The 21732-nt window shown below is 49.3% G+C and overlaps 1 protein-coding gene across 1 annotated transcript in view; it reads right to left on the bottom strand.

Annotated features, from left to right (window-relative positions):
• Positions 1 to 18721: 18721 nt before the first annotated feature.
• The window catches only part of CUL4A (cullin 4A), a 45217-nt gene continuing 42206 nt past the window's right edge, over positions 18722 to 21732 (bottom strand). Inside the window, exons 19-20 of the mRNA XM_082859524.1 lie at positions 21175 to 21327; positions 18722 to 20187 (exon numbers count right to left, since the gene is read on the bottom strand). Of these exons, the coding sequence (XP_082715650.1) occupies positions 20092 to 20187; positions 21175 to 21327 (249 nt within the window). The 3' untranslated portion in view covers positions 18722 to 20091. The remainder of the gene's footprint in view (positions 20188 to 21174; positions 21328 to 21732) is intronic.

Here is a 21732-nt window from a genome sequence, read left to right as displayed (position 1 = left end):
GCTGCTTCCAGAACCTTCCTGAAGTGCCTCTCACTCACTCCCCAGTTCCTGATTTGCTTCTAGGCTCTGCCCGGTTCTTCTCTTTCTCGACTGCTGCCCGCGCTCTGGCCACACGGGCCCTTTGCAGAGAGAGGTGACGCCCTCCTGCCCCGCTGCTTCGTTGAGCACTTCCAACCCCACCCCCTGGGGAAACGTGCCTCCAGTTCACCTTCAGTGCAGGTGTGTTGGTTACTACCTGTCATAGGCTGTGATTTTTGTGACTTTTTTTGTTGTTCTTACATTTGTTTGCTTTTTGTAGATTTTGTCTTCCTTGTTCTTTCTTCCTGTCCAGTTTCCCTTCCCCGCCACCTTCTAATACCATCAGCTGAACAAGTCGTGACACTGAAGGATTTCAAGTAAGAGGAAAGCAAAGAGGCCGAGGGAGCCCCAGGCTCGTTGGGTTTTGTCGACTGAAAGTTGAGAGCTGTGTTTTATTCAGGGATCGTTCTTAGGACTTCAAGCCGGGTCATCTCAACCCCGAGAATCCGAGGGGGGAGCCAGGATATATAGGAGTTTTTGCAACAAAGGGCAGGTAGTCGGAATGTCAAAAGATTATCGTTAATTAAGGAAAACCAGGTATCTCAAGTTAAGGAATTTAGCGCTTTTCTATGTATGGAGAGATGCAAGAGTCTGGGCTCACTGAAATCATTCCTTTGATGTGCACCTCAGCTCTCTGGGGCCAGCGTCCTGTGCTCTCTCATCCTGAGTCCCCTCAGGGCTCACCGTCTGGGGTAGTTGCAGTGTGATGACTCCGTGATCCAGGCATTCCTTGTTTCCTTCGTGAGTCTTCTCAGGCTGCAGGGTGGGGAGTGGCTGCAGTTACTGATGACTGATGGCTGCAATGTCCTTCCTTACTGCCATGGCAGGCAGCATTCTTAGTCCACAGGTTGTTCAGCTCTTTGGGGCAGAAATCTACTGTTGCTACAGAGTTGATTTGCTGATGTCTTGTTTAGGTGTTTAGGGATCTTTCTGGATTTTGTGTTTGTTGCTGTTCCAAATGGGGAAGCGGCTCAGCGGGATCCCATTTGAGAGAAGTGCTGTGTGTTGAAGTGTGCCGTGGGCAAGAGGAGGTGTTGGATCTGCGGTCCCTATGCTTTCACTGTGAGGTCCCTTATCAGCAACAGGTTGTTAACGCGATGTTTGCACAGTAGGTTATTATCCGAGCCTGAGCTGTCCCTATGAAGTATGGAAACAAACGGCCTGTTCACTTCGTGCCTCTCAGCCTTGGGAGCCCCTTCCTCTGTTGCGAGGACGCCTTACCCTCTGAATATGGTCGGCAGACAGAGCACCCAGCAGAAGCTGAAAACCCAGACGGTCACTTTCCCAGCCCTCCTAGCGGCTAAGGCGCGAGCTCAGCTCGAGTTCAGCCCATCAGACTGGATCAGGAGCCGGTGGTTGCCCCTGAACGTGGTGTTTGGTGGTGACGGCAGCTGTAGCCGCAGCAAAGTGGCATTTCTCCAGGCGGTGGTGAAGAGTCTTCACCGGGTTGTTTGTAGTGTCTTCAGCCGTGGCCCTTGCTGCCCCCTCGCGCCTGCTATTTCCCTAGCGCCATTCTGCATTACTTTTGGAAATTCTGTGAGCTGCTCAGAGGCCTTTCAACAGGGGATTTTTCTGCTTAGACCCATCAGAGCACATTTCTACTGTGTCCAACTGCCCAATACACGCTGTGTTTGAAATCTTCTCTTTTTAAAGACCAAAAGGAGTTTGTGTGAGCAAAAGAACAGGGTGTAAAAAAAACAGCAGAAAAGTGAAACATTTAGCAAAAATTCTATGAAGTTACATTTTAATAGAGTATGGAAAAGTAATATGGTGGGATTTTCTTGTTTGGTATTCTTTTTGTTTGAATTCTTAATGAAGGCTGGGTCTGATCTGGTTTTTTTTTCTTCTTGGCCGCGCCACGTGGCTTGTGGGATCTTAGTTCCCTGACCAGGGATCGAACCTGTGCCCCCTGCAATGGAAGCACAGAGTCCTAACCACTGGACCGCCAGGGAAGTCCTGGATCTGAACTATTCTGATTGAAGGAAAGATGGGGAAAACCAAGCACAGTGAAGGACTCCACACCTTCTGAATTCTTTTGGAGACTTTTTTAAAGCCTTTTAAAAACAAAGCAGTGAGGGCAGTAAGAGGAGAGGCCTCTGCAGAGCTGAGCAGGGGACTGGGGACCCTGCTTTGGTAGTAATGAGCGGGCGAGTTCACAGGTGAAAGGTGGGGCCTTTTCCCTGTGAAATGACCTCGTGCCGCTAGGAGGGTGTGGGCTCAGTAGCTAAGGAGATAAGTGATGGTTGATGGAAGGTGAAATCTAGAGGAATGGACTAGCAGGCAGTCTGTGCTTTTTTTCCTCTTTTGCTCTAAGTTACGCTTTTTCTTGAGACTTGGTAAGCAAAACTAGTGATGTCGCATAGTGCTGTCGTTTTTAAAGCTTGTGTTATGAAATTTCTAAAAGGGAAATTTTGAATAAAATTAGGATAATCCAGTGAATGCTGTTGTACCATTACTTTTACCATGTTTCCTCCCTCCTCACTTGTTTTGTGTTTTGGTTGGTTTGGGGCTTGAGTGTTATAAAACAAACCTCAGACATTATATTTTTCATGTAAATCTTTTACATAAACAGAATGCCACTATTGTAGCTAATATAAAAACAAAACCTAAGAATTCCTTAGTAACTATTTCCAGTTTATGTTCACACGTCTCCAGTTGTCCAGAAAACATCTTTTTACAGCCAGTGTGCTCCCTGTGGCTCCGGCGAGGTCTGCACGCTGCCCTTGATGGCGTGTCTCAAGTCCCCGTGTTGGGGAAGGGGAAACGAGGTCACTTGTCCTGTAGGACACCCACACTTTGGGTTGACCTGGTGAGTCCTTGAACGGCCATGTCTTCCTCTGCTCCGGTAACCGGGTAGTCTGATGAGGCTTGACTGAATCAGGCTCATCTCCCCCAGGTACCACGCTCCACACGTGGTGCTGGACCCTCCCCACGCAGTGTGGAGTGTGGGTCTGCAACATTGGCTTCGTCTGGGGCTGGTTAGCAGTGCAGAGCCTCGGGCCCCTCCGTGGACCCACTGAATCAGAACCTGCGTTTCAGCCAGGGCCTCGGGCCACTAGTGTGCATGGAGACCTGAGAAGCACTCTTCCCTTTTCTTCAGGCTGTGGGGCCGCATTGGGGTGGCCCCAGTGGCCCCATCCACTGCAGAGTCCCTGTCAGCCTTTGACCTCTGACCCCACAGCTTCGCATACATCCCTGGTGAGTCAGTAGGTCCGTACTCCAGCGGGCTTGGCGATATCTTTGCTTTGCTTTTTTGGCCACGCCGCGCAGCACGCAGGATCTTAGTTCCCCGACCAGGGGTCGAACCCAGGCCCCTACAGTGGAAGCGCAGAGTCCTAACCGCTGGACCACCAGGGAAGTCCCTGGCAATTTCTAATTCTATCTTTCCTATTGTGTTGTCAGCTGGAGCAGACCTGTAAGGAAGAATTTTCCATCGTGGACCAGTTGGTTACTCCAGAGTACCGTCCCTACAGGAAAGGTGGGATCCGTGCCTGATTCGCGATTCTTTCGTCTGGCTTCAGAGTAAGAACTCAGTGCCGAAGCAGCTTCCAGAAGTGAACTGCCGCAGCCGGCGTGAGCCGTGCGCTCTGGGGGTGATGACCTGTCGGTGCGGGTTCCTCAGCGGTGACCGACGCCCCACCTGGTGCGGACACTGATGGTGGGGGAGGCCATGTGTGGCGGGGAGGTAGCAGAGGGGCTGTGGGAACTCTGTACTTTCCATTTTGCTATGAACCTGAAGCTGCTCTAAAAAATCCAGTTTATTAGAAAACAAAGTGAACATCACATTTTAAAAAATGTGATGTTAAAGTGCTGTGTCACCGTGGATTTCTGTATAGTTGATATGTCTTCAGTCTTCGTAGTTATTATCATTTTCAGGTTAAAATTGTGTGGTCTTGGTAGTGCAGCCTCCTAAATGTGAGTAACTGTGATATTTCTCTCCACGTGGGCTGCCCCTGTTGCTGTCCCACCAGCGATGCATCAGCAGAGAGCCTGTGTGCCCACAGCCTGACCCTGACCTGTACGAAATTATGTCCCTGTAGATTTCATTTGCATTTTCCTTATGAGTGGGGCACCTGCCTTTTTGCCCATCTTTCTATCAGATTATAGAGATATTTGCAATACAAGTCACATTTTTAAAGTCAGTGTATCATTTTTAGAATCATTTTGTTTGCTTATGGCATGTTTTTGTTTGTGGAAGTTCTTTTGTTTAAACGTGGGTGAATTGATCACTCTTCCATAGCATTTGGGTTTTAAGTCCTTCCTAGTCCTAGGTTAGAAGACTCTGTCTCTTTTCTGCCAGTGCATGTGTAGTTTCATTTCTGCATTTGTATCTCTGATGCAGGATGCCGACGGGCAGGGCAGAGAAGGGGTCCATGTCACCCTTCCCACGCAGGTCTCTAGGTATCCTCCTTCCACTTATCGAAAGCTCCCGTTTTGTGCACTGATTTGAGATTCCACCTCATCCTGTGCTGACGTGAGAACATACTTGACTTGATTTTTGGAGCTGCCCCAGCACCACTCTTTTGAAGTTATAGGTGCTGTATCTGCGGGGCCAGCATCACTCTTTTGAAGTTATAGATGCTGTATCTGCGGGGCCAGCACCACTCTTTTGAAGTTATAGATGCTGTATCTGCGGGGCCAGCTCCCTCACTTTTCTCCTTCAGGGTTTTTCTGACTTTTGTTGTCTATTTGGCCATGTGATCTTTTGCAATCAAGTTGTCTTTGAAGATAAAGTTAACGTTCACCCAAGAGAAATTCTGACTTAGGTTGGCAGTGTTTACGGCAGCTGTAGCCATCATTGCCCCAGGCTGCACGCAGGCGGTGGCGGGAATCCTCCGGGCACTTGGGAAGTGCAGGACATTCTGGAAAGGGCAAAACTGTTGGGATTGGCGGGGCTGGGGCAGCCTGAGGGGGTCTGGGCTGACGGTGACGAGGGGGTGGGGATGGGACTTTGAAGGTTTGCCAAACCCATAGGAACGTGCACCCCGAAGACTGAACTTAATGTTAATTTTAAAGCTACCAAGCAGGATGTAGGGGTGCAGTCCGTGACAAAGGTGACTGCCCTGGTGGTCCTGTGGCCACACCGCCAACCCCAGGAACTCCAAGTGTGGACCGGAGATCTGTGTGGACACTGTCGTCTGGCCGGTCAGCTCATTCTCCCTGGGGTAGGTTAGTGGTTCTGAAGCTGTACGTTTACCGGTGTTGAACAAATAAGGAGATATTTTGCAGATAACGAGAACTCGCAGGTTCCTTGCTGTGGGAGAGAGAAGCTGCAGGGGGAAGAGGGGACCCTGTGAGCTGGAGCTCATATGTGTGTTTAGAACACAGATCGACGGAGAGTCACGGAAATCCACAGAGCCGGGTGTTTGCGCGCGTCGGACTGTCTCCTGAGTGCCCGCTGAGGGCCGAGAAGCACAGCCCTGCAGGTGAGGGTCCTGAGGACTCTCCCTGGGAAAAGAGCCAGGCAGTGCCCACCCGGGGCCTCGGGGACGCAGGTGCCAACCTGAGCTGCCAGCAGCCCCGGGCGCTGGATGAGGAGGTGATGCTGACAGCATTGGGGCGGAATCCAAAGGGTGGGGTAAATGTCGCTGAGAAGTGAGGGAACACAGGGCATGTCCTCCTCACAGAGCGTCCAGCACGGAGGGCCGTGGGCAGTGACCGCTGTGACCGCTGCCGGCGCCCCGGGGGACTGGTGCTCGAAGCTCAAGGGCAGACGGCGTCCGTATGGTCTCAGAGACGTCTCCAAATAGCTCTTTCTTAACTACAAAGAAAAAAGGAGTCATTGTGCAGTGGAGACGCCACCTGCCTCAGCTGTGAGGGTCCCTGTCCCTGGTGACACCGCTGTGCCCTCCTGTCCTTCCCGGTGACCTGTGCCCCAGGCCAGTCCTCAGAGAGTATGGAGCAGGTGGTGGGGCGGCTGGCGACGGCTGACCCTGCTCCTCAGAAGCCTCCAGGTCATGGAGACAGGGACCAAGGGGACTGTCCCAGGTGGGGGCCTGAGGATCCAGGGTCAGCTCCCAAGACAGAGATGGGCATTTGCAGAAATACTGGTGACGTCCTCGTCCACCGCGTGGCGTAGCCAGTAGCGTCGAGCAGGGCCACCCTCGTTGCAGATGGTACATGCTTTCCTTCCCGGAGGGGCTCATGTCCCGGGAAGTGTGGAGACCGGGGGAGGGGACTCTGGTGCCCCTGCAGCTCTTCTGTGAGTCCAAAACTGAAAGAATCTTTTTTTTTTTTTTTGCGGTACGCGGGCCTCTCACTGTTGTGGCCTCTCCCGTTGCGGAGCACAGGCTCCGGACGCGCAGGCTCAGCGGCCATGGCTCACGGGCCCAGCCGCTCCGCGGCATGTGGGATCTTCCCAGACAGGGTCAGGAACTTGCGTCCCCTGCATCAGCAGGCGGACTCTCAACCACTGCGCCACCAGGGAAGCCCCCGAAAGAATCTTTACTGGGATCACGTGGTGGTTATCAGTCAGCTGTGGGGATGTGACGTGTTTGTGGTGTCCCTGTCGTCCCCTGAAAAGGACGCATGCCGTGAGCCCCGAGTTTCCGCGTGATTCGGGGACAGCCCGTCATCCAGCTCTGGGGAGCCGCTCCGAGGAGGGGGGCCTCGTGGAGGGTCGCTGCCTGTCATGGGGACAGGTGTACCCGTGAATGACTCTAGTGCTTTCCTGAGGGTGGGAAGATGCAAGGATCCGGTCTGTAAATGTTGTTCCTAAAGTGTAACCGTCGAAGGGCCTGTTTTCCCAAAGCGCCAGGCCTCATCCCATCCTGGGTCTGCGCTCCCCTCGGGCTGCACTGTGTGCGCCCGGCGCCCCATGGCTTGATCCTCGGGGAACCAGATGGTGGGGACGTCCTTTGTTTTACACTATAATTCATTGAAGTCTAGCTTATGCTGCTTTTAAGGAGTTTACTGTCTTACTGTGTGAAGATAACAGGTGCTGTGATAGGCAAATTGGAACAAAAGGGGAAAATTCAATGTTTACGTCAACCAGCTATGTATTGTGATATTTTAAAGCTCTTTTCCATGTATTTGTGCTTTTTAAAAAAATTATTGTTGCATTTTATATCCTCCTTTTTTCACTTGTAACAAATATTTTCCCATGCTATTACAAACTCTATAAATATACTTTTAATTGTATCTGTTATTACGTCATTTGGCTGCAGTGTTTTATTCGATGATGCCTCTCTCCCCCAGTATGTGACGCTGCTTAGGAAAAGCCTCACGGCTCCTGTGTCTCCGCTCCGATACCTGCCACACTCACAGCGCCCCTGACGCCAGACGGTGCTGCAGCTCCAGCCAGCTGTCCTACCAGGGAACTCAGTCCCGACACTACCTGAGGTCTCCAGGTCAAGGGCTCAGTCCCACCCTTCAGATGCCAGTCAATCACCAGTGGCAGGTCCCCAGGTTACCCACAACCTCTGTCCGACTTGTTACAAACCGGTTGTCCCCGCCCCCGACTCGGCCTCTGCTAATTTGCTGGAAGGGCTCACAGAGCTCAGGGGGAGCGTTCCTCAGGTTTCCTGGTTTATCCCGGAGGAGAGGACACAGATGAACAGCTGGATGAAGAGGCACAGGGGGCGAGGCCCAGCAGGGTCCCAGGCACGGGAGATTCTGTCCCCGTGGAGTTGGGGTGCCACCTTCCTGGCACGTAGGTGTGTTCCCCGACCTGGAAGCTCTCTGAACCCCACGCTGTTGGGATTTTACGGAGGTTTCATCACAGAGGCATGAGTGATGGTTAACTCAGTCTCCAGCCCTCTTGCCTTCCCGAGAATGGGGCGGGGCTGGAAGCTGCGAGCTTCTAATCACGGCTTGGTCGTTGTGGTGACCAGGAGCCACCCAGAAGCCCCCCTGGAGTCGCCTCATGAGAACAAAGGACGCCCCTGTCACCCAGGAAACTCCAGGGGTTTAGGGACTGTGTGTCAGGAACAGGGTCAGAGACCCAGTGTTAGAACAGAAGATGCTCCCAGCGGCCTCGTCAGGAGTTCCGAGGGCTTCAGGAGCCTCGTGCCAGGAACCGGGGGCAGAGACCAATAGATATTTTCTGTTATCTCACAAGTACTATGATCAATATTTTGAGGATAAATTATTTATGATTTTTCTTTGAGATTCATTTCCCCTGTAGATTAAATTGACTAGGTTAGAAGCAATGGTGTGTAATACACTCCTGCCGGTGTACGCGCCCAGCGACCATAAAAGGGCTTGAGGGTTCATCCCTCCCTTTGCCCTTCCTCACGGGCTGAGTAGTGTGCTGGTGTTTCTGTTTCACTCAAGTTACCCGTCGTTCTTGCTTTGCCCAAGAACTCCCCTCGGAAGGGACCACTGTTTGCAGACGTTAGAGTCCCCAGCCCTGGACCTGGGGGGTGTGGGTGCCACAGGGCTGCCCAGCGTGGAGCCCCGACCTGTGAGTCCAGGGGGACCCTGGCGCTCAGTAGGCACAGCTCACAGCAGACGTGGGCCTGCACCACACTCCCAGGGACCATGATTTCTCACTTCTCTTTTCCAGTTCTCTTGCCCACTTAGCTCAAAAATATTTACTTTTAGTCCAATAATGAAACAAAGGCAAGAGGATGATGGCTGGTAAGTGTAAGACTAGTATTAATGAATAACATGTCAGAAAAATAGAAAACAGTGTGCTTTCAAGTGACATGTATGCTGATAAGTGGGGGAAGAAGCAAGACTCCCATCATGCAACGTTTTTAAAAATCAGCCTCCCCTCCAGGTGGCTAACACCTTTTCCGCTGCTTAACGCAAGGCCACTGAGAACATCTTTTATACACGTCCCATGCACCTCTCGGAGAACTCCCTTTTGTTAGTTTCCTCAAAATTCTTCAACCACAGTAGGCCTCCTTTTAGAAGGTTACAAAAAAGGAACCCTCATAAAAAAGAACCAAAACTTTTTGCTTTCTTAGAAAGCAGGTTAAATCCAGTAGTTCCAAGTCACCTGCAGCACGAGAACTTGTGTGACTTCAGTCACGTGGAGTTTCCAGTTGCAACGCCCTGGACGCCGTCTGGGCCCCTGGCCTGAGCTGGTTTGAGAAACGAGATGTGGCCAGCAAGGCTTCTTCCTAGTCGTGGGCAACGCAGGGCAGGAACTGAAGTCCCCATGAAGCTACTTCCACGTTTGTAACTCAAGATTGTAATTCACAGTGGTTCTGTGTGGCCAGCGAACCCACAAGTCCGCAGCAGTAAGGCTGGGAAGGCTGACAGCGAGAGAGGGTGTAACCGCAGAGCTCCAGGGAGAGCTTCTGTTCCAGACAGATAAGACTGGACTATTAATCAGTTAATCTGGGCGTTGTCTGTTCTTCACTACAAAGGAAAAGTTTAGGACCAAGATAGAAACATTAAGAAAGCTCACAATGACCATGAGCCCAGCTGCCTAAGACCAGTCTCCTCTTGCCTTTGTGTTTCTCCAGCTAGAGCCAGGGAAAGGTGCCCCATTCATTTTCTTTTTTTCTTGTAACTTTTACCTTGTCAAATCCACTTTTTAAAGGTTAGTTTATATAAAATACACATACCATTTTAGGTGTACAGTTTGATGAATTTTGACAAATGTAGTGTGAGAGGAAAATCAAACTGGCACCAGCGTTGCCGAGAGAGCCTCTAACTGGACCAGAGGCCGCTGAGGAAGTGGGGTTTGTACGCATCTCAGTCTGGATGGAATCGGAACTCTGACCACTTATCGTCTTGACGCAGGCGTCCGGAACATCTGCACAACGTTCCAGAAACTCAAGACACTTATCGGACCCCTGGCCTAAATAACTTGTGACAGCCTCTCCCTTACGGACAGGTATCTCCTTTCTTGTGTCAGAGTCGATCATAACTCTTGCCGGACTCTAACAACCTCACGGGGCCTTCCCTGGCGGGCCCAGTGGGTGAGACTCCGCGCTCCCGGTGCAGGGCTCACGGGTTTGATCCCTGGTCGGGGAGCTGGATCCTGCATGCAGGCGGCAACTAGGAGTCCGCAGGCCGCAAGGAAGACCCGGCGCAGCCTAAATAAATAGATAAACAAATATGTTTAAAATGGTTAGGATGGTGAATTAACAAACAAACACAAGCTCATGGCGTTCGCCTTTGTAAACCCCCGACGCTTTCTCTTCTATTGAACACTCAGCTTTACCCAAATCTGCGTTTCCCAAGTTGAAATTCTCAAAGATCCCAAAGCAGCTCTTTTCTTATATGCAGCCTTCTGCGTTTTCTTAGTCAACAGCAAACACCCACGAAACCACCACCCCAATCAAGGGAGAAAACATCGTCTTCAATCCCAAAGGGCCCCTCGGGCCGCTCTGTGCTTCTCCCCCATCCCTAACCCCAGGCAGCCGCGGATCTGGTCGCTACAGGTTAGTTTTTCATGTTACAGAATTTCACACAGATGGAACGGCATGGTATATACTTCTTTGTATCTGGATTCATCCATGCCGTGTGAACCACTAGTTCATGCCTTTGCATTGCTGATAGCAGCTTATTCCAGTGTGGCTCTGCCACACCTGTTTACCCATTCACCTGTTGAAGGACTTCATTTACTTCCAGTATTTTGGTGGTTACAAATAAAGCTGCTATAAATACTCGACACCAAATCGTGGTGTGGACAGATGCTTTCATTTCTCTTGGGTAGATACCTAGGAGTGGGATGTCTGGGTCATATGGTACGTGCATGTTTAGCTTTAAAAAGAAACTGTCAAACGCCTTTCCAAAGTGGTTGTACCATTGTAAGTTCCCCCCAGCAGTAGCTCCACATCCTGGCCAATACTTGGTATCATTAGTCTTTTACATTTAAAAACTTACGGTAGCTGTCTAATGGTGTCTCATTGTGATTGTAATTTGCATTTTCTTGATGACTGTCGAGGTCGAAGATCTTTTCCTGTGCCTAATACTTCACGTATCTTCTTTGGGTAAGTGTTCAAACTTCGTCCTATTTTTAAAAATAGGTGACTAGTTTTCTTGTTATTGAATTCTAAGTGTTTTTATATATTTTGGGTACAGATACTCTGATGTATTGTAAATATTTTTCACCATTATGTGGCTTGCCTTTCTATTTCTTAATAGTACCTTTTAAAAAGCCAACTTTAAATTTAATGAGAATCCCGTTTATTGGTATTTTTTATGCTTCATACTTTTTCTATCCTAAGAAATCTTTGCATATCCCAACACCATAAAGATTTTTCTCCTGTGGTTTTTTCTTTTTTTCTAGAAAGTATATGGTTTTAGCTTCTACAACTAGGCCTATGATCAAATTAAATTTAAATTTTGCAGATGGTGTGAGATCAGAGTCAATGTTCATTCCTCCCCCTGCCCCAATACGGATAGCTATTTGATGAAAAGACTTTTCTTAGCCTATTAAATTACCTTGACATCTTTGTCAAAAATAAGCTGGCCCCAAATAAGTGGATATATTGTGATGCTCCCTGTTCCATTCAGTTGATGTACATGTCCATCATTTCACCAATACCATAATGTATTCATTACTGTAGCCTTATAATAAGTCTTGAAAGTCTTGAAAGCTAAAGTTCTCCAACTGTTCTTGTAAAGACTGCTTTGGCTTTTTGGATTTCCATAGGCATTTTAGACTCAGCGGATCATTTTTCTATAAAGTAAAAAGCCTGCTGGAATTTTGGTGGGCATTGGAGAAAACCAACCTCTTAACAATATTGGGTCTTGGGACTTCCCTGGGGGTCCAGTGGTAAAGAATCCAATGCAGGGGATGCGGGTTCGATCCCTGGTCAGGGAACTAAGATCCCCCATACTGCAGGGCAACTAAGCCCGTGTGCCACAACTACTGAGCTCAGCTACCTCAACGAGAAAGCCCGTGTGCTCTGGAGCCCGCACACCTCAACTAGAGAGAGAAAAACCCACACGCCACAACTAGGGAGAAGTCTGCATTGCCGCGATAAAAGGTCCCTCGTGCCTCAATGAAGATCCCGCGTGCCGCAACTAAGACCCGATGCAGCCCCCCAAAATAAAATAAATTTAAAACAAACAAAAATAAACAAAAAACAACCCCCATATTGGGTCTTCCAATGACACGCTGTTGTTCTCCATTTATTTTGGTGTTCTTTAAATTTTTTTCAGCAATGCTTGATAGTTTTGTGTGTTCATCTTTTTGTATAGTTTGTAGTTTATCCCCAGGTATTTCACACATTTCTGGATACTATTTCAAATGGAACTGTACTTTAAAATTTTATTTTCCAATTGTTTGTTGCTAGAATGTAGAAATACAGTCGATCTTTGTTTAGTGACCTTGCATCTTCTGACCATGCTAAACTGGCTTATTCTAGTAGCATTTTTTGTAGATTTTTTCATATGTTCTACCTATATGATAACGTCATGTGTAAATAAAGACTATTTTAGGGCTTCCCTGGTGGCGCAGTGGTTGAGAGTCCGCCTGCCGACGCAGGGGACACGGGCTCGCGCCCCGGTCTGGGAAGATCCCACATGCTGCGGAGCGGCAGGGCCCGTGAGCCATGGCCGCTGAGCCTGCGCGTCCGGAGCCTGTGCTCCGCAACGGGAGAGGCCACAACAGTGAGAGGCCCGCGTACTGCAAACAAAAAAAATAAATAAAATAAAAAATAAAGACTATTTTACCTCTTCACTCTTATCTATACGCCTTTCACTTCTTGTTTTATTGCAGTGGCTAAGATCTTCAACACAATACTGAATAAAGGTTGCCTTGTCCCAGCCTTAGGGGGAAAGCTTTCAGTCTGTTACTCTTAAGCATAATGTTAGCTTAAATCTTATGTAAATGTCCTTTCTCATGTTACGGAAGTTCCCTTCTATTCCCAGTTTTCTGAGAGTTGTTTTTAAAATCTACGAGCGTTGGGACTCCAGTGGTGGTCCAGTGGTTAAGACTCCATGCTCCCAATGCAGGGCCTGGGTTCAATCCCTGGTCAGGAAACTAGATCCTGCATGCTGCAACTAAAGATCCCACACGTGGCAATGAAGATCCCTCGTGCCGCAAATAAGACCTGGAGCAGCCAAATAAATTATTAAAAAAAAATAAAGTCAACGAGTGTTGAATTTCATCAAAATCTTCTTAATCTATTGAGATGATTACGTTTTTCTTTTCTTTCTTTTCTTTTTTAGATTTTCAAATGATAAACCAACTTTGCATTCTTGAGGAAAACTTCACTTGGTTTTGGTATATTATTGATTCTATATATTGGTGTATTCAAACTGCTAATATTTGGTTAAGGGACATTGGTCGGTGTTGTGATATTTTTGCCTTATCTTTTAATCGGGGTAATGCTGGACTCATAATTTTAGTTGTGAACTAGTCCCTCCTGTTTCTGAAAGACCGTGTAAGGTTTTTATTTTGTTTCCTCTTGTGTCCATTTTGATAATTTGCAAATTTTGTGGAATTTGATCATGTGATCTAAGTTATAGAATTTATTGGCATTAACTGATTCATAATATTCTCTGTAGGATCTGTTGTCATGTCCTTTCATTCCTAATATTGATAATTTTTGTTTCTTTTTTTTTTTCCTTTTTTGCGGTACGCGGGCCTCTCACTGCTGTGGCCTCTCCCGCTGCGGAGCACAGGCTCCGGACACGCAGGCTCAGCGGCTGTGGCTCACGGGCCCAGCCGCTCCGCGGCATGTGGGATCTTCCCGGACCGGGGCACGAACCTGCGTCCCCTGCGTCGGCAGGCGGACTCTCAACCACTGCGCCACCAGGGAAGCCCCGGTTATTTATTTAAAAGTGTGTTATTTATGTTATCTATTTATATTAGAATTATTGGATTATTTATTTAGAAGTGTATTGCTTAATTTCCATTTAGTCATTTACCAATTATCTTTCTGTTACATTTCTACTTTAATTTCATTGTGATCTAGGCCACATTCTGTATAGTTTCAGCCCTTTAAAGTGCAGTGAGACTTGTTTTATGACACATCACATGCTTACCTTGGTTAGAGTGCCCACGAACTGGGAAGAGCGTTGTTGAGTGTACTATTCTGTAATTATCCACGAGGTCAGGTCGGTTGATAATGTTTCACGTCCTTCCTGTTTTTCTGTCTACTTATCAGCTACTGAGAGTGCTGAAATCTCCGACTACAATCATGGATTTGTCTGCTGCTTCTAATTGCTCTTTTCAGCCATCAGTTTTTGCTTCATTAATTTGGAAGCTCTGTTATAGAGGTCTGTACATTTAGGGTTGGCTCTGATGAGTACCTCTTTTATCTTTATGAAATGCCCTCTACCTCTGCAAATACTCCCTGTCGTGAAGTCCACTAGATGCTAATATAGCCACACAGCTTTCTGTGTGTAATTTCCTGATTAGTTTTCATGCTAAAGCTTTTTTCATCTTTTACTTTAAACCCGTCTGTGTCTTTATGTGTAAAATGACTTTCTTGTAGATGACGTATACCTACCTGGGTCTTAATTTTCTATCCAGTCTGAAAGTCTTTGCCTTTTAGTTGGAGTGTTTCGATCATTTTATTTCTGTTCTTTATTCCCGTTCCCCCACTTTCCTGCCCCCCTTTTCCTGCTCCGCAACGGTTTAACCCCTTTGGGCAGGTTTAAGATTTATACCGAATCAGAACAGGCCCCCGTTTGTCACATGTGCTGGCCTGTGGCACTGTCTTAAGTACCTTTGTATTAACTCAGAACAACCCCACAGCTAAGGAGCATTATTATCTTCTTTTAAAAGATAAGAAAACCAAGGTTTAGAGAGTGTAATTTTCTTAAGGGCACCCAGATGGCGACAGAGCCAGGCTTTGACCCCTGGGCCACCTGACCGTGAAGCTCCAGCCCTAACCCTTTCTGTCTGCCAGCCCAGGGGCCTCCAAGGTGTGAGAAGCTGACAGCATGTCTGCTCTAAGATGCAGCGCCATCTCCGTTTACAGAGCAGTCGACCTTGATTCTTAGGGACCCGTAAAAACCTTCCCAGCTTTTTATGTCGCTGCTTCACGTTTATCTACATCTGCACCTCCCATTCTATGCTGTCCTCCTGTCTTTGTAAGAACACACAGGTGCACACACAGACACACAAATCACACGCACCCCAGCAACCAAGAGAATGTGGGGCATCCTGTGCTGGGGACCGGGGGGCAGAGAACCCCCGACCCCTGATCCTCGAGGGGATCTGAGAAGCCAAAGCTCGTGGCTGGTGTGAGAGGACTAAGGATGGTTTTTACGTAACGTTGTTGGAAAGTAATAGAGAACACCTCACAGCGACTCTGTGGGGCTCACAAAGGAGGAAGTGTTTACTGTCTGGCGCTTTACAGGAAAGGTTTACAACCCTGCCCTAGACGTGCGGAAAGAGAAAAGAACTTCAAAAATTTGAATTAGTGCCCTCAGAACTTCAAGAACATACTGTAGCCATAAAAACAAAACAAAGCAACAGTCTCCTATTAAAATTGGGGATAATCAGGAAACAGGAAGTGACAGACTGATCTAGAGGCCACTGCGCTGGGGAAGAACTGACCAGAAACAGAAATGGAAAGTTTACGGCGGGGCAGGGAGGGGAGGGGGCTGTGGGTTTCCATTCAAGATCGTCTGGCCTATTTTCGTCACAAAATTCCTCTTAAAGAAAGTGAGAGCTGGAGGATCAGAGGGGAAGATGCCCTGAGGAAGTGAGTGGAGAAGGGACAGAGGGAGTCACTAGTCTTCTGAAGAGGGAGTTTCACTGGGTCCTGTCAGGACAAATGAAGATGGGCCCCATGTCACAATATTGTGAAATACGAAAACCTGGGACTAGATTTCAAACATTCTGTGGAAAAAAACCAAACAAACCAGGTTAGTTACACAACGGCAGCCAACTTCAGAGCTGGAAATCAGAGGCTGGGGAGCGAGTCCTTCCGAGTTCTGGGCCAGGACGTGAACCTAGAACTTCATTTATTTATTTATTTGGCTGTGTCGGGTCTTAGTTGTGGCATGCGGGATCTTTCACCGCGGCGCGCCAGCTCGGTAGTTGCGGCGCGAGGGCTTCGTTGCCCCGCGTGGCTTGCGGGATCTTAGTTCCCCGACCAGGGATCGAACCCGCGTCCCCTGCATCGGAAGGCGGATTCTTTAACACTGGACCGCCAGCGAAGTCCCGAACCTAGAACTTCATATGCAGCCAAACTACTAACACGAAGGCAAAGTAAGTCAGACAAGCAAGGATTCAGAACGTTTTCCTCCCGTGCCTTTCTGCCGAGGAAGTCATGTGAGGATCACTTTAGTAAAAACGCATCAGGAAAATAAGTGAAATGAAGGCTGGGGGCTGGGGAGCAGGGGACGCCAGCCACGCCGCCGGTCAGAAGGTATCAGGTTCTGAGGAAAAGGTCTTTGAGAAGAAACTGGATTGGTGCAGAGTTTAATAAGAAAACTGCAGATCGTAGTGATAAGACAAAGGTTTGTGTGGGTTTTTTTGTCAATAGCATTAAAAATTGCTATATTTTTACTTAAAATTTTTATTTTAAAATGTCCAGGGAAGACAAAAAGCTGGACCAGAGTCCAAATATAAAGCAAGTTAAAATATGACATGAACTTTGAGCGTCTGATGGCGTTTGGAAGAAGAGAGTTTATTCATCTCTGTGCTCAGACTCTGAGCGGCCCAGGCACAGAATCACACTTCATTCCGGGGTTCCAGGGTGAGTTAACAGATGATCGTAAATGCGTTTTGCGAGTTTGCAACGTTTAGACAAAACATGCAAAGTTTAATATGTATAAATATATAAACATGATATGACAAGAGCTGTCAGAAACTGGAAGGGGGAGGAATCATGGGGAAGAATATGGGCCTTCATTTCCTCATTTTCATACTAGATGCTCTTGAGAAAAGTTGAGCCAGGTACATGGAGGCTGGAATGTGTGACTTACTATGAAGGAACTGAAGAGGACACAACTGACTAGAGGAGGAAGAGGGGCGAGGGGCGCTGGGCCTCCTCTGGGTGGGCTGACCACGCCCTCCACGGTAGGGGCAGGATGCTATGGGTGTGGTATGCGGGGCCATTTTGTTTTTCTTAACAATTTGGATGGATTTTATTTACAAACTTTTTGTTTTGACAAATATTCAAGCAGTACAGTATGCAATGAACAGTTTCCCTTGGCCCTGGAAGTCCACCGTGAGGGGACAGCTGTGTGCACCTGCGCGCACGCACACATACACACACGCGTGCACAGGGGTGGTGCTCTGCCCCCCACCACGGCCACACCTCTCCCTCCCATGCGACATCCGCTCCATCAGCGTCTGGATCTCACTCTGGGGAAGGCCTGGGGGACCCAGCGTCACACACGTTTGGACGGACACCACCTAAGTCCTGTCCAAGGACATTCAGGATTTTTTCTATGCGTGCTGTTCCGGTACCAGGCTTCCCTCCCCACGAGCGGCAGGACATCAAAAGGGATGTGGACTTTGGTGGGTCAAGGGTACGGGCATTTTCGAACATTCAAACAATGTGCTTGTCAGTTTAGCTGAGGGACCACCGTTCCACGCTGCAACTGAGGGGTCACGTCCCGAGGGTCCGCGGGTCTGAGCCCGGCGCTCCGCATCCTACCCTGATGGCCCGGTCCCCCCAGCCCTCTCTGCTGACCCCTCGACCCTCCGTCTCTTGATGGGCAGGTTCCACTTCCAGGCGAGAGCTGGACCAGGGTCGACCTCATCAGAGGGTCACCCCCGACCCCAGGGAGGGAACGAGGGGACAGGGTGTTGGGCAGCAGAGCTCCTGCCTGGCCTAACAGCTCACCCACCCTAACCTGTCACCGGGCACGGCTCCCTGGGGCCTGAGGCAGGGGGCGTGGCCGCCCTGGCATCACAGCGACTCGCTGCTTCTTCTGACCCACCGCTCTGTCCTCCAGCTCTGATCCTACCTCAGCCCCTCCCGCCCCCAGCCCAGCCCCAGAGCCAGCAAGCGCCCTTCCCGACCCACCACCTCCTGGGCCAGGGACCACGGCGCCCCTCACCCCCAGCTGCTCTGGGCTCAGACTGAGAGCACAGCCGAGAGCACAGCCACGGCCGGCTGGCTGGCAGTTCTGTGCACACGAAATGCTCAGCACTGCCTTATTCTGACCCCCAAATTTGCCAGTTTTTATTTAAAAACGTTCCCACCCCCCCCCCCCGATTTTTTAGAATGTCAATTATCTTTGTCTTTTAACAAAGGGATCTTAATTCGTATTAGACTTTTTGCCACTCCAAAAAAGACGCATCTCAGGTTTTTTTCTTCTATTTAGTTTCATTTCTTGGACCCTTGGCGGCCTGTCCCCAGCCCCGCCCCGCTGCAGCCCCGCGGGCGCGGTTTCCGCACGGACCGCAGGAGAGGTCTGAAACAACGCTCCACTCCTCCTGCCTGTTTCTTTCCTGCTGTTACTGTAGAGTCACCGGGTCTGTTTTAAAGGGGACGTTTGACACCGTCCCACGCTGCCCCGACCTCCTGCCTGAGGCTCAGGGCTTCCCCGTGAAAGTCCTCAAAGCATCTCACCTTCTTCCTTCCAATTTAGTAGCTTTTCGCCTACGTGTCTTTTCCTTTTCAATCATTCCTCGACTGCCAGTTTCCCACGCTGACCTTTAACTGTAATGAGACGGGAGTGACGTGACCCTGAAGGAAGCGCACAGGTGAAACACAGTGAGGCCAGGGCGGGGGGCCGGGGGCTGACGTCTGCCACGCTAAAGGGTGAGGAGGAACGTGTTGTTTGCGCCACAGTTGCATTAATGTAATTTTAAGGCCAATTAAACTAACTTTATTCAGGGTAAGTCTACATTCAGTTACAATGTCAACAATCAAGAGATAATGAACTTAAAGTCTAAGAAGTAGAATCTATCTGGTCTCTTACCAACCACCTGTTACTGAACTCACAAATGAAAATTTACAAATATAGAAATAAGGATGAGACTTAAAGAGTGAGGATTTTCATATGGAAACCCATAAGATGTCATATTTTAAACACGCATGTTTCAAAAAGGGAGAATCTTTTAATAATTTAGCACAAAAATCAAATTATATAAACTTGGTATATTCCAGAAAATATTGCTTTCAACACTGACACCATGATCAAAATTCCTTTGGTAGCTTTTAATCAAAATGTAGCCTGCTATCGTGTAAAATATAAGCGCTTTTAAATGCTCTCAGCGAAGTGTCTGTTGTAGGTGCCACACGAACGTCACCGTCCGCCGCGCAGCCGAGGCTGCGCGCACACAGCAATGCAAGCAGGTGCCGCCGAGGTCACCCCCGCTCACAACATCAAGTCTCCTCCGAAACGTTTACAGTGGTTACAGCAGAGGACAGCCACCCTGCCCAGGGCCGTGAAAACAAAACCAAACTTTATTGTCGCAATCGTACAAACACTGCAATTAGAAAAAATCAAACAGCAGTTCCCCAATGCAGAGAACGGGGCTGCTAGACTCAATCTTAGAACGGCAAACACACACACACTGCCCCCCTCTAAACCCTCAAACAGAAAATCCACAAGGGACACAGTGGAAGTAAAAGTGAAGGCGCTGACGGGCTCGCGGCATCACACACGTCGGACGTGGCGTCGTCCTGGTGCGTCAGAGGTCTCGCCAAGGAGCCCCATCCTGAAAGCCACTCCTCAGAGGTTAACCCTTGTTGAAAGACCTGGAACAGATGCTACTATCCAGGCTGCATAATCGACCAGCCAGCTTTAACAGTGACTGTTTCTTCCTAATGTTCACCAGTAAGGGTTCTTGTTTTGGGTCTAAGAGCTTGTGTCCCTGCAGCTACAGAAGGGCAGCACGGAGGGTCTCACACACACACACCGAACATCAGCTTCTGCCACGAGAACACAGCTTACAAAGGAGCCTCTTTTAAGAAACCAGGATCTGCTTGTCCGACCTCAGAGTCACTCTGCAGAGCCACGGAACCATCCAAACGCCTAACAGAACAGGAGGAAGAACTGGAGGGAAGGTACACAAGCCACCTGCAAATCCTTGAGCCTGTGAAGGAGGAGCCAAGGACCCCCTTTCCTGCTAGTCCCAAAGCAGCCATGCTGCTGAGTACCAGAAAGTCCTGGAAACAGCACAGAAGTGTTTCTGCCCTAAAGATACATTCTAGTGTCTCACGGGAGGAGCCGCCACGAGCCTCAGGCCACGTAGCGGTACTGGTTGGGACTGTCCTGGTCTCTCTCCATGTAGTCTCTGTCTATGAGAGATTCGATTCTCTTTTTCAAATCTCCAGGCTGGAAAAGAAGAACAAAAGCCCCAATTATAGTGGCGTTAAAGTTACAACCATAGGGGAATATAAGATACCACGCTCGAGGCACGGGATTACAGTTATGTGCATATACCACGTATCAGCACACCCATCTACAAAGAACTGTTTATAATCAGAAGCCAATTATAAAACGCTAGACCAAAACTGCCTGCTTCCAAAGACAATGCTAACGTCACATCGTGAGCAAAGCGCTTCCTTCCGTGTGGAGGCGTCCGAGCAGGGCTGCCCGTTGCGGGTGTGAGGCTGTGAACGGTGAGCACGGCACCGGGGTCGCTGCCCGGGGTGTGTCCTTCCTTCGTGAGGACAGTGCCCCTGGGGCCACCTGCCGTCACCGCGTGCTACTTACACATGCTCCACGTGGGCAGGGCCCCTGGGAAGGGGACGCACCAGGCACGCCTGCATTTGGAGGCGTGTCTGCGCAGTCGCCTCCGAGCCCGAGTGGACCCTCCACCCCAAGTGATGGGCCGATACCAGCACCTGTCGGAGCAGAGCTGGCGCTTCTGCAGCCTCTGTTGAACCGCCGGGTCCCTCCTGTACAGGGGCAGGGACTCCGGCCCCACGGGGTGCAGAGCATGGCAGGGCACAGGAGGGCCCACTGGCCCGTCCAGTGTCCGTCCACTCCCCGGTCCGCCCGGGCTGGACGGCACGGCCTCAGAGAACTTCTGCCCAGGCGCACAGGTGGTTCCGGGACGCCCGCCGGAAGGCTTTAGGGCAGACGTCCTCGGGCAGAGGCAACGTGACAACAGCGGGAGGAGAGAGAGCCGGGCCCTAGCGTCCCTCCAGCGGTGACCGGGGGCAGGTGGAGCCCCACTCTCACACACACATGGAGGTTTCTGTAGTGTGTGACCAGCTATAACGGAGGACAGATGGTCCGATGCTAAAGGTCATGAGACTCGTATGCGCTTTGCCAAGGGTGCAACGGGTGCTGCGACTTAAGCTGACACCCACTCACCTTGACGGGAAACTTCAGCTGATTATACAATTCGGAAACGAGCAGGTTGTGGCCCAGCGTCTTTCTCATCTTCATTATCCTGACGATGGCAGCGTCGATCTGGTACTGCCGGTCCTGGAACACGCGCTCTGTGGTGCTGGCCTGCTCTTCAACCTGCACGGGAGAAGCCGGAGCGAGAGTGTATTTCAGTGCTGATTATCTCCGACTGTGGAGTCTGATAAGCTTCTGTTGAAAGAAAGGCCACACTGCGGGTGGATCCTGTCCTGTGCTGCAGTTTTGTTCTAGTGAAACTGTTTAACTTCAGGACCAAAATAAGTACATTTACAGGAATAGGTACATTAATTAAAAGACTTTCGGTGCTGGCTATGAAATAGATCAACAGAACTTGTAGAACAGAAATGAGAAACTACCCCATAATATGAGAATCTGATTATAATAACAGTGACAGTTCCAATAGGTTATCAGAGAATCAACTCACTTTGTAAAGTAGGGAGGGTGGTTACAATGTTTTCTGATACTAAAATAATTTCTACACTGCCCACAGAAAGATTTAAATGT

This window comes from Leucopleurus acutus (assembly GCF_964270905.1).
Source record: "Leucopleurus acutus genome assembly, chromosome: 18".
In the NCBI taxonomy this organism is placed as follows: domain Eukaryota; kingdom Metazoa; phylum Chordata; class Mammalia; order Artiodactyla; family Delphinidae; genus Leucopleurus; species Leucopleurus acutus.
The sequence above is the reverse complement of the archived record's forward strand: the minus strand, read 5'-3'. Positions and strand labels throughout refer to the sequence as shown.